This window comes from Schistocerca americana, chromosome 5 (genome assembly GCF_021461395.2).
Source record: "Schistocerca americana isolate TAMUIC-IGC-003095 chromosome 5, iqSchAmer2.1, whole genome shotgun sequence".
Classification (NCBI taxonomy): Eukaryota; Metazoa; Arthropoda; class Insecta; order Orthoptera; family Acrididae; genus Schistocerca; species Schistocerca americana.
In genome coordinates, this window is record NC_060123.1 from 51,984,650 (window position 1) to 51,997,885 (window position 13,236).

The 13,236-nt window shown below is 40.9% G+C and overlaps 1 protein-coding gene across 2 annotated transcripts in view; it reads left to right on the forward strand.

Moving 5' to 3' along the window:
• Positions 1-13,236, forward strand: part of LOC124615885 (voltage-dependent calcium channel subunit alpha-2/delta-3) — an 824,663-nt gene that overhangs the window by 260,283 nt on the left and 551,144 nt on the right. For both annotated transcript variants that reach the window (XM_047144053.1, XM_047144054.1), the window contains exon 3: positions 750-860. In XM_047144053.1, the coding sequence (XP_047000009.1) occupies positions 750-860 (111 nt within the window). The remainder of the gene's footprint in view (positions 1-749; positions 861-13,236) is intronic.

Below are 13,236 nucleotides of genomic sequence, written 5' to 3' on the forward strand. Positions count from 1 at the left end.
TGAGAAAAATACAAATTCCATCGCATTTGGCATCCTTACAAAACTGACTAGCTAACTTGAAATGGTTAATATTAACAGAATTCAGAACTTTTATAGATCCCTGAACCGATGCTCCGTGATACACACAGTCAATATTGGCATCCTTAACACGACATCAAAACGTTTACTTCTCAAGACACTAGATATTAAAGCTAAAATACGAAAATCACTAGGATAGAGGATGGTGACAGTTGTACTCACATTTTGCCTGTCATAGCTGATGCTGTTTTGAGGCTTGGTACAAAAAAATTCTTGAGCACTACAGGTTTTCTTTGTGTTGCAGAATATAGCAATTAACCCTGTCCTCGAGTATTTTAATTCTTGTGGTACAAATGCCAGATTGTATTAGATGAGAGTGAGATGTAGTAGATTGCTCAATTTCACGAAATTTTGTGTGTGTCATTTAGTGAATTTTTGTTTGCTTTATCTTCTGAACTATCCATATTGAATCCAATTTCCTCGTTACTAATTAAAAAAATAAATATTGAAAGTGTCTGCTACATCTGATTGTCTTTGATGAGAGGCTCTAGGGGAGTGAAGCCTTAGATCAGATTGATTCGGGTACTTATATGTTTCAGATGGTAGAAGAGCTGTTAGAAAGATTTTTATTATTTGTGGTATCTTCATCTACTTTCAGAAATATTCTTCAATATTGTTTGCATTGCTTTCAAGTACTTATCTTCAAAAAGGTTTCTGTTTATTTCTTTCAGAGCTACAACAAGGAAAGTGGTGAGGTGCGAGCAGTGGATGGTGAGAAACTGCTGGAGAAAATTGCTGACAACATACGCAACATGACTGAATCCAAGATCAGCGCTATAAAGGTAAACCTCTTTTTGTTTTGGTGGCTGTATCACTTTATACTGTCAGTAAATGATTTTTGGTAGATTATGATTCCAGCCCACCACAGTATTTTACGCAAGGAAACTTTCTGTCCCACCCATTTGTCCTCATTTTAGGACAGTTTCTGCTTTACACTACTTTCTTTCTCTATTCCCTCACTGTTTCTGTCATTGATTTTCAAAATTTCAACAGATATTTATTTTCCCTGGCTTGTCTGCTTTTTGTATAGCTACATTCTGTAACCCCCTTGAGTCCTATTTGCACCTGTCCCACATGCTTGAGCAATATTCTAGTCATGCATGTGTGCCTGTCAGTGACCCTGCATCTCTCTTACTCAGTGAGTTGTTATCTGTATTCCTTAAATTACTTACATTCCATCAAACTGTTCTGTTGCGTGACTGTGAGTGCTGTGTTGGTGGCTTATCTAGATGAACTCTGCAGGAAAAGTGGAATTTTAAAACAGCGAGGTATACTTCATCTGTTTCCTGTAACTTGTATGGAGAAGTGCTGTCTGATACTGACATTGAGCCTGAGACAGTGACGACACACTTCTCCTCGTATTAAAACCTTCAACATTCCAAACCAAAAGAGGGAAGATAATTATTAATTTCAGTATTTTGCATGTGTAATGCAATATTTAGAAAAATGAAAACAAAATATGGGAAGAAATACAATGAATATTCATTGTTCACTGCCCATGGGACTAATTCGACATGTTGAAATTGAAGGCACAGATTGCCACTGGATGCAGAATGTGACCAACATTCAAATTAAGATGTCTGGTGTCATCTGGATTCACAGAGAGTGATGGACAGCGTTGAAAAGACACCCTGTTATTGATGTACACTCATGTTCAGAAAAAACAAAACACCTTGAGCAACTAGAGATATGATGTTCATATTTACCTTATTATGTCCTGCAGAAATGGTTAGCATTTGAGCCATGTTGGTCCGCAGGTCCAAGGTTGAGATTGAGATCATAGTGCAGCATCACCTACCGGGAAAATGTGCTTGCAGCCCTCTTTGTCTCCATAAACTGAAGGTAATGGATCTGTGTAACTTGAGCAGACCTAAAGGCTGCCTCACAGATGTATGCACAAACTGCACCGTCAAATGAGTGAGTCTCAAAAAGGGTTCGTTATTGGTATGAGAGAATGTGATGCATCCATCTGGACAGTTGCTGCATGTGTGGGACAATGTGTTTTGGTAGTGCAGCGAGAGTGTACAGAATGGTTCATGGTAAGCTGTAGAAAACGACGACGTGTGTCAGGTTGCACCGCTCAGCCCACGCCCTGAGGAGATTGATACCTCATCCAGATGGCATCGCATGACGGATCTGCATCCTCGTCAGCTCTGGCACAACATTGGAACAGTGTAACACATCGTACACTATCAGGGGTGACTGTCATTGTTTATTGTGTCACGGGTTACATGCGCATCGTCCACTCCTCTGCCTGTCTTTGACAAACATGCTAGATGGCAATGGTGTATGGAACGACATCACTGGGGACAGGGGTGGTATCAGATAGTGTTTTCAGATGAATCCAGGTTCTGTTTGTTTGAAAATTATGTCTGCATTTTGATTTGCTGCAGACAGGGGGAGCAGCATTACAGTAATTGCATTTGCATGAGACATACAGCACCAACTCAAGGCTATTGGAGACAACCACAAATGACAGTTTGTGCGTGTCCAGGGCTCTGTGACCAGTGTGATGTTACAAATGAATGACATCCTGCGACCCATAGCTGTACCCTTTCTGCACAACACTCCAGGTGCCATTTTTCAGCATGATAAAGCACAATTACATGTTGCTGCAGGAAGACATGCCTTCTTGGTGTCACAGGATGTCAGCCTTTTGCCCTGGCCTGCCAGATCACCAGACTTATTGCCAATTGAAAATGTGTGGGATATGGAGAAATGATAGGAGCAGTGCTATGACCCACTGCCAACCTCCACAGATTAACTTTGGGACCAGTTGGATGTAGCATGGATGGCTATACTACAGAATGCCATCAGGCCTTAGGCAAGTCAATGCCATCACACGTGGAGCAAGTCATCAGGGCCTGTGGCGGACCCTGTGAGGCCACAGGACACATTCTGAACTGAGGAGACAGAAATGCTAATCATATCCGCCAAACATGCTAAGGTACATGTCCTTAGATGTGAAGGTCCTATCTATAGTCGTTTGAGGTGTTCTGTCTTTCGTGAACATGATTTATCTATTAAGCTTACAGTCTGCAGACTTTGGAGATGAAACTATGATAAGTTGACTTAGTCTTATTGTATTCACACATTAATGTCTTATGGCACTGTATTAGGGAGCAGTTCTCCACTGAATGAGGAGCTCACTGCACAGATGTCATAAGGGTATTCTGTGCTGCCTGCTATATAACACCTTCTACACAGTTCGATAAACAGTGGAAAATGCTGACAACCAGCTTAAGGTAAATTTACTATTTTATGAAGTTTATCACATTCAAAAACAAAAGTAACAGTCCTAAAAACAAGGGTCATTCTGTAAGTTACAGCAACAATAGTACATTGTGTGAACATGTGGCATCACTGTAAATACATTCAAAAGCCGTCAGCAAGCAGTACCAAAATCAACCAACAGATTGTGACCTCTTGCGAGAATGACTTGGTATCAGTTCCTGAAACACTGAGTATGAGCTTTGCCATGCTACGAGATGGATACAAGCAGAAAGGAACAGCAATCGTATATGAAAATTGCATTTCTTGCTGGCAGAAATGCTGCACAGTGTAGTGCAGAACTATGAGTGGATGTGGGTGATAGGACATTGCCCTAATGAAAGGTTGCTTCTTCAGTGGGGGCATTCCAACATGGAGGCACAACAATGAAAGACTTGCCGCGAGGTGGGTAACCCACATTAATCTGTACTTAACTGTCTGTGACTGTTATTGGACAGTCTTTAACTTAGGACTGACTATGGACTGTGCAGGAATTAATGACACAGATGAATATGTTGATGGCAATGTTCTGTATTTCATGGCAGGACTTGAAGGTGCACAAGAAGTGTTCAACAGGGGTACCGCATCAGTTAATAAAGGTGGAGAATGGGACATCATACAATACTAGGCATATCAACCTAGAGTGATTTGAGTGGGGAGGCAATGTCATGCTCAATTGCATTACTACAATTGATGAAACCTGGGTACAAGTGTATGAACCAAAGTTGAAGACACAATCAGCAGAATGACATTATATAGGGTCATCATGATGATACAAGGTGTGACAAAATCCATCACACATGAAGGTCATGCTCGTTCTAGAATATGACAGCCACAATGGTCTGGAGTGTCACTCAATTAGGGACAGCCGCACCATCAATGCCCAGTATTCGCACAACTTTCTATGGTAGCTCTTATTTTTTGTTATGATTTTCAGGCGCAAAACTGCTACAGTCGTAAGCACCCATTCTGTGGCTTAGGGAAGGATAAAAAACTGATGCTCGATGATAAACTACAAGGGGGGGGGGGGGGGGGGCGGGGTACTATCCTTGGGAAGCTGACAAAAGTCACGGAGCAGGCAGGTCCGGGGACAAAGCAAGGTGACGCTGAACACCCATTTGCCAAGAAAGTCTTAGGAAAGTGTAAGGAAAGAGAATGTAGCAGTTGACGGAAGTGGACTCCCAGTGGTAGTTGTGAGGAAGAGTGGCCTGCATACCCTAAATCGAAGGAGGCATCGAAAAAAAAAAGGGCATGGGTCTGATGAGCAAGCGTGGAAGATAGAAAACTAGTGTAACGACTCAGTAGGACAGCTCGCCGTTTGGACAGCGGAGATTCAGCAGTCTCAGCATAAAGGCTGTCCACGGGGCTAGTGTAAAAAGCTCCAGATGCTAAACGCATTCCATGGTGGTGGACAGAGTCAAGACGCCAAAGGGAAGATAGCCGTGCAGAGGAGTAAACTCTGATTCCATAGTCCAATTTCAAGCACACAAGGTGTGATATAGGCGGAGGAGTACCACTCGGTCCGCTCCCCAGGATCTGCGGTAGCTTATGCAGTGTGCACGTCGGCTAAAACATCTAGCAGTGCTGGATAATGCAATCGTACTTCATGATAAGATTAGAACCTACACTGCAGGCATCATCGAGAATTGTGTATAGTGGTGGAGGTAGGAAATCCTCTACTATCCATTCTGCTCAAAAGACCTTAATCCACGTGACTTCAACTTCATTCCACAACTGAAGGTGCTTTGGAAACTGGGCAGATATCTTCATGACATTTCAGCCGTAGGTGGCACACATTGATGGCAACACCAATGGCCTTCAGAATCTTCCTCATCATTGACAATGCTGTGTGGAAGCACTGGGCACTATTTTGTAGCACAGTAGTTGATTTTGATTCATTTTTGTTCCATTTGTACTCGTGCACAATACATATACAAAAAATTCTGATTCATTTCTACCTTTGCCGTGAACTCTTGTGCCAGAAGCCTGTTTTATATTGATGTTCACATACACATGGTCTTACTGGTTAAATGCACATTGTAGAATACCCATGTTGTTGCAATATTGCAAGATGTACCACAGTTGCCATTACCTGTGGAATTACCCAGTGATGTACACTGTGTATCACTACATACTGTAAATTAAAATCCCTTGTCATGTTTTTCTGTGTGTATGAGAAGGCTAATCTCAGAAACTACTCTAGTGATTTTGATATGGTTTTCACTAATAGATACACTAATTCAGGAGGAAGGTTTGTGTATGTAATTTATTACCATTATGCCACACAAGTCATCCTGTCGTAGATACCTTGTGCTACCCTACAAAGTGGGGGCTGGTCAGTAGTTGGATAATAAAATTGACTTCAAACAAAAAGTGAAACTAGAAGCATCAAATGAAAATATAGGTCTGTTCCCAAACATAAATAATTTCGTGCCAGTGGCTTGTTGGAATGAAATGTGGTTGGCATCTCCGCACACACCTATATTTAATGTTTAACTGCCAGAAGTTTCATTGATGTATGTCTGTTAATTATTGTTCAGTGCTGTAAGAGTAGAACATTATGTCACACAGTTTGCACATTTCGAGATGGCAGAATTAGAGGAGCAATGCGTCTGCATTAAATTTTGCATGAAACTCAAGAAAATCTTTTCAGAGACACACTAAATAATGCAGGAAGCCTACGGTGATGATGCTTAAGCCATGTTCAATTGTATGAATGGTTCACGTGGTTTAAAAATGGCCAGACGGAAGATAAAGATGATCCTCATTCAGGACATCCTTTGACGTCTACCAACAATGCCGTGTCAGTAACATCAACAAAATTGTGCATACCAGCCAGAGTCTGACTGACTGAGAGATTGCAGAAGAATGTAACATTTTAGTTGGATCATGTCATGAAATCCGTACGCAGCATCTTGGAATGCATCATGTTGCCACCAAGTTCATCTCGTGGCTCACGAGTCAACCAGAAAGATCTTTGTCTCACAATCTGTGGAGAGCTTCTGGATTGTGCAAAAGAGAGACCTGGCCTGTGTGGACTTCTTTGTATTTCCAAAGTTGAAAATACCATTATAAGGACAAAGATTTGCAGTGATAAATGAGATAAAAAACAAATCTGCAGATGGCGCTTTGCATGATCCAGGAAGAGGTGTACCAAGACTGCTTCGGGAAGCTGAAACGGTATTGGGAGCAATGTATCAAATGCGGAGAATAATATTTTGAAGGAGACCATGCACAATAAGTAAAAGGCAAGTGTAGAAAAATTTTGTGGACAAAGTTACAGAATTTTTTGAATAGACCTCATAAATAAATGCAGCTTAAAATGAATGAAACAAACGACTGTGTTAATGAAACTTCCTGGAAGATTAAAACTGTGTGCCTCACCGAGACTCGAGCTCGGGACCTTTGCCTTTCACGGGCAAGTGCTCTACCAACTGAGCTACCCAATCACGACTCACGCCCCGCCCTCACAGCTTTACTTCTGCCAGTACCTCCCTCCTACCTTCTGTAAAGCTTGGAAGGTAGGCGACGAGTTACTGGCGGAAGTAAAGCTGTGAAGACAGGGCATGAGCCGTGCTTTGGTGGCTCAGTTGGTAGAGCACTTGCCCGCGAGAGGCAAAGGTCCCGAGCTCGAGTCTTGGTCCCGGCACACAGTTTTAATCTGCCAGGAAGTTTCATATCAGCGCACACTCCGCTGCAGAGTGAAAATGTCATTCTGGATTGTGTTAATATCAGCATGCTGCCTTTCTTTTCGTTCAGAAAGTGTATTACATTTGTAAAGTGATTGATGTGTTCTGCATCATAGCGAGAGAGTATGGCTATGACCATTATTAGTAAAACTGACTCTAGAGTATTCATTTGGAACTGAGTAGGAGGGCTGTTCTAATATTTGATGATTCTGTAACAATCTAGGTTGTCTCTCCACAGGTTTGAAAGCTGCAGAGTCACTCTAATCAGTTCAGTGGTGTGCTCCTCAGTGGAAGTAGGTACTGATGTAGCTGCCTACATATGAAACATACACAAGGAATTTGGTTAGGGGATACTCTGTCAATATTTGAGATGTTGTGCAAAGATTAGTTGTAGCACTGTTTCCAGCTTTCAACCTTGAAGTGCAAATGGCTGCAGGTGAAAACAAAGCTGCTGCGACCAGCCTGCTAAAAATGTCAGATCAAACTACACCAAAGCAACTATATGCAGGGTAGATGAAGGTGTAGAGGCTTCCAAAATACTACTGTCAGAACCTAGGAGATGAACCGAAAGCATTTGTAATTGGCTTAAAAAGAATCTTTGAAAAGTGCTCATTTTGAGCACATTTGAAAAGCGATGGGGTCTGCATCAGAATTTCCGCAAAAGAGCTTACTAAATTCATGATTTGGCTTCCATGATGCTCAGTCTTAACTTCCGAAAAGGCAGACATAGTCACATATAAGATGGTATGTTCATCCAGGACACAAAAACTTAAATTCTACTTGGTTCATAAATCACGTAAGAAAGAGGTTGCATTTTTCTTAGACAAGATTGCGAATCATTTAGGTAAAGTGCATGTGGCATGTAACTGAACTGTGGCTCACTTTAAGAGAGTAGATGACAAATCTCCAGAAAAATACATAACAAGCAGATTAATTGAAGGCATCTAGGACAAATGTGTAGTGGATGATGGGTAACTGGAGAACATATGCTAGTGGCTGATCAGTAAAACATAGCTCACCTTCAACACTACGAAGTCATCATAAACCTAATTGTGCTGCCTGAAATCTTGCAGTTTTTCATTGCCTTGTTTCAGTAGCCTTCTATCAATATCTACAATGCCTCGGATGGTGATTTCCATTGTGAGTCTAAGTGCTTTTGTAACTGAAAATTTATGCACTGTTCAGTAGATGACTGTTTCAAAATCGGACAGTGCACGCCCACACGCACTCACCCATTCACATGCACACTATTTAAACTAGTGTAAGTTACTTCACTGATAGTAGGTGAAAGGATAGTGGGACAGGATTAGGCTACTTCTACCTTTCAAGTGGGTTTTCTTGGATACAAGGATCCTTGAGTGAAAGGCACTGAACTATTAGATTTCCAATACTTTACTATCACAAAGAAAGACATCACAGATATGCATATATTGGTATCCCGAGCAATTTATAATAATATTTATTTTTACCAAAACAACCAAAAATTCTTAACATACACAGTGGTAGTACATGTAGATAGTTTATGTGTAGACAACAACCCTTTTAAATAACGACAGAGCTGGTGGAACTAAGTAAATGACTCAAAGTAACACTATATTTCTTAGATCAGCGAGCTTTAAATATCCCTTAGGATCACCGTTTACGCTATGGGGTATACTGTGCTCAGTAAATTAAATTTGATAGCAAACGGATTTGCACTTACACATTACATCAAGCACTACCTCAGATGGGCTGGCTAAAGGCACTAACCCACATAATTTAGCAATCAATAGACAGTTTTAAAACAGTAATTGTTGATCGATGAAATGGCAGGCATTGGTCATTGCAAATAAACAGATCGAATAGTCAGTGAACAGCAATGGTGCATTGCATTAGGAAACTACAAATGAGTACTTTAACGAAGGGTACTAGTCCACTAAAGTTAACAATTGGAAATCAGTTAAGAGGAGTTGCTCATATGAGTTAACAAATTCAAAAGGCAATTTTTAAAGCAGTGGTCTAGGAATAGTCTCTTTGAATAGTAATCAAAACATCCTCAGTCCTGGGTTTGAAACCCGCTACTGCTTAAATTTTGATTAATAATCAGCTTTGGCTGCCGAAGACTTCGGCATAAGAAGTCACCCTCATTCTGCCAATAGCCTTATCGAAGAGAACAGAAGAGCAGACAGAAGTTCAGGACACTCTCTTGCCCTAGGCGTGGGAAATGGCCCATAAAGGTAGAAGAATCAGTAGTGATCAACAGCATGAGGATGCAGAAGGTAATGAAAACCACTGCATTAAAGATATGCAGGATATGTGGCCTGTAATTGAAAAAGTGTCATGATGATCTCTCCATTAGCAAAATATCCCCAGAATAGTCCCCCATTCATATCTGCAGGAGGGGACTGCCAAGGGGGAGCTGGCCATGAGAAAAAGATTCAGTAATCAATGAAAGGATAATGTTCTAAGAGTCGGGGCGTGGAATGTCATAAGCTTGAACATGGTAGGGAAACTAGAAAATCTGGAAAGGGAAGTGCAAAGGATCAATCTAGATATAGGTAGGGTCAGTGAAGTGAAATGGAAAGAACACAAGCATTTCTGGACAGATGAGTAAAGGGTAATATCAACAGCAGCAGAAAATGGCATAATGGGAGTAGGATTCGTTATGAATAGGAAGATAGGGCAAATAGTGTGTTACTGTGGAAAGTTAAGTGATATGGTTGTTCTTATCAGAATCTACAACAAACCAACACCAACAGCATGCCGATATCACAAGCTGAAGGTGGAGAGAGAGAGAAGGTGTATGAGAATGTTGGAACAATAATTCAGTACGTAAAGGAAGATGAAAATCTTATAGCCATGTGGGACTGGAATGCAGTTGTAGGGGAAGGAGTAGAAGAAAAGGTTACAAGATAATATGGGCTTGGGACAAGGAATGAGACAGGAGAAAGACTAATTGAGTTCTGTCATAAATTTCAGCTAGTAATAGTGCTACTCTGTTCAAGAATAACTATAGGAGGAGCTATACTTGGAAAAGGCTGGGTGATACAGGAAGATTTCAGTTAGGGGTTATGTCATGGTCAGGTGGAGATTCCAAAATCAGATACTGGATTGTAAGGCATACCCAGAAGCAGATATAGACTCAGATCACAATGTAGTAGTGATGAAAAAATGGTTCAAGTGGCTCTGAGCATTATGGGACGTAACATCTTTGGCCATCAGTCCCCTAGAACTTAGAACTACTTAAACCTAACTAACCTAAGGACAGCACACAACACCCAGTCATCAGTAGTGATGAAGAGTAGGCTGAAGTTTAAGACATTAATCAGGAAGAATCAATACACAAAGAAGTGGGATACAAAAGTACTAAGGAATGATGAAATACGCTTGAAGTTCACTAAGGCTATAGATACAGCAATAAGGAATAGCTCAGTACGCAGTAAGGTTGAAGAGGAATGTTGTTGTTGTCTTCAGTCCTGAGACTGGTTTGATGCAGCTCTCCATGCTACTCTATCCTGTGCAAGCTTTTTCATCTCCCAGTACCTACTGCAACCTACATCCTTCTGAATCTGCTTAGTGTATTCATCTCTTGGTCTCCCTCTACGATTTTTACCCTCCACGCTGCCCTCCAATACTAAATTGGTGATCCCTTGATGCCTCAGAACATGTCCTACCAACCGATCCCTTCTTCTGGTCAAGTTGTGCCACAAACTTCTCTCCTCCCCAATCCTATTCAATACCTCCTCATTAGTTATGTGATCTGCCCATCTAATCTTCAGCATTCTTCTGTAGCACCACATTTCGAAAGCTTCTATTCTCTTCTTGTCCAAACTATTTATCGTCCATGTTTCACTTCCATATATGGCTACACTCCATACGAATACTTTCAGAAATGACTTCCTGACACTTAAATCAATACTGGATGTTAACAAATTTCTCTTCTTCAGAAACGCTTTCCTTGCCATTGCCAGCCTACATTTTATATCCTCTCTACTTCGACCATCATCAGTTATTTTGCTCCCCAAATAGCAAAACTCCTTTACTACTTTAAGTGCCTCATTTCCTAATCTAATTCCCTCAGCATCACCGGACTTAATTCGACTACATTCCATTATCCTTGTTTTGCTTTTGTTGATGTTCATCTTATATCCTCCTTTCAAGACACTGTCCATTCCATTCAACTGCTCTTCCGAGTCCTTTGCTGTCACTGACAGAATTACAATGTCATCGGCGAACCTCAAAGTTTTTATTTCTTCTCCATGAATTTTAATACTTACCCCGAATTTTTCTTTTGTTTCCTTTACTGCTTCAATATACAGATTAAACAACATCGGGGAGAGGCTACAACCCTGTCTTACTCCCTTCCCAACCACTGCTTCCCTTTCATGTCCCTCGACTCTTATAACTGCCATCTGGTTTCTGTACAAATTGTAAATAGCCTTTCGCTCCCTGTTTTTTACCCCTGCCACCTTCAGAATTTGAAAGAGAGTATTCCAGTCAACATTGTCAAAAGCTTTCTCTAAGTCTACAAATGCTAGAAACGTAGGTTTGCCTTTCCTTAATCTTTCTTCTAAGATAAGTCGTAAGGTCAGTATTGCCTCACGTGTTCCAGTGTTTCTACGGAATCCAAACTGATCTTCCCCGAGGTTGGCTTCTACTAGTTTTTCCATTCGTCTGTAAAGAATTCGTGTTAGTATTTTGCAGCTGTGACTTATTAAGCTTATAGTTCGGTAATTTTCACATCTGTCAACACCTGCTTTCTTTGGGATTGGAATTATTATATTCTTCTTGAAGTCTGAGGGTATTTCGCCTGTTTCATACATCTTGCTCACCAGATGGTAGAGTTTTGTCAGGACTGGCTCTCCCACGGCCGTCAGTAGTTCCAATGGAATATTGTCTACTCCGGGGGCCTTGTTTCGACTCAGGTCTTTCAGTGCTCTGTCAAACTCTTCACGCAGTATCGTATCTCCCATTTCATCTTCATCTACATCTTCTTCCATTTGCATAATATTGTCCTCAAGTACATCGCCCTTGTATAGACCCTCTATATACTCCTTCCACCTTTCTGCTTTCCCTTCTTTGCTTAGAACTGGGTTTCCATCTGAGCTCTTGATATTCATACAAGTCGTTCTCTTATCTCCAAAGGTCTCTTTAATTTTCCTGTAGGCGGTATCTATCTTACCCCTAGTGAGATAGGCCTCTACATCCTTACATTTGTCCTCTAGCCATCCCTGCTTAGCCATTTTGCACTTCCTGTCGATCTCATTTTTGAGACGTTTGTATTCCTTTTTGCCTGTTTCACTTACTGCATTTTTATATTTTCTCCTTTCATCAATTAAATTCAATATTTCTTCTGTTACCCAAGGATTTCTACTAGCCCTCGTCTTTTTACCTACTTGATCCTGTGCTGCCTTCAGTACTTCATCCCTCAAAGCTACCCATTCTTCTTCTACTGTATTTATTTCCCCCATTCCTGTCAATTGCTCCCTTATGCTCTCCCTGAATCTCTGTACAACCTCTGGTTCTTTTAGTTTATCCAGGTCCCATCTCCTTAAATTCCCTTATTTTTGCAGTTTCTTCAGTTTTAATCTACAGGTCATAACCAATAGATTGTGGTCAGAGTCCACATCTGCCCCTGGAAATGTCTTACAATTTAAAACCTGGTTCCTAAATCTCTGTCTTACCATTATATAATCTATCTGATACCTTTTAGTATCTCCAGGGTTCTTCCATGTATACAACCTTCTTTCATGATTCTTAAACCAAGTGTTAGTTATGATTATGTTGTGCTCTGTGCAAAATTCTACCAGGCGGCTTCCTCTTTCATTTCTGTCCCCCAATCCATATTCACCTACTATGTTTCCTTCTCTCCCTTTTCCTACACTCGAATTCCAGTCACCCATGACTATTAAATTTTCGTCTCCCTTCACAATCTGAATAATTTCTTTTATTTCATCATACATTTGTTCAATTTCTTCGTCATCTGCAGAGCTAGTTGGCATATAAACTTGTACTATTGTAGTAGGTGTGGGCTTCGTGTCTATCTTGGCCACAATAATGCGTTCACTATGCTGTTTGTAGTAGCTTACGTGGAAGAGGAATGGACATGTCTAAAAAGGGCCATCATAGAAGTTGCAAAGAAAAATATAGGTAGAAAGAAGGTAACTGTGAAGAAACCATGAGTAACAGAAGATATACCTCAGTTGACCAATGAAAGGAG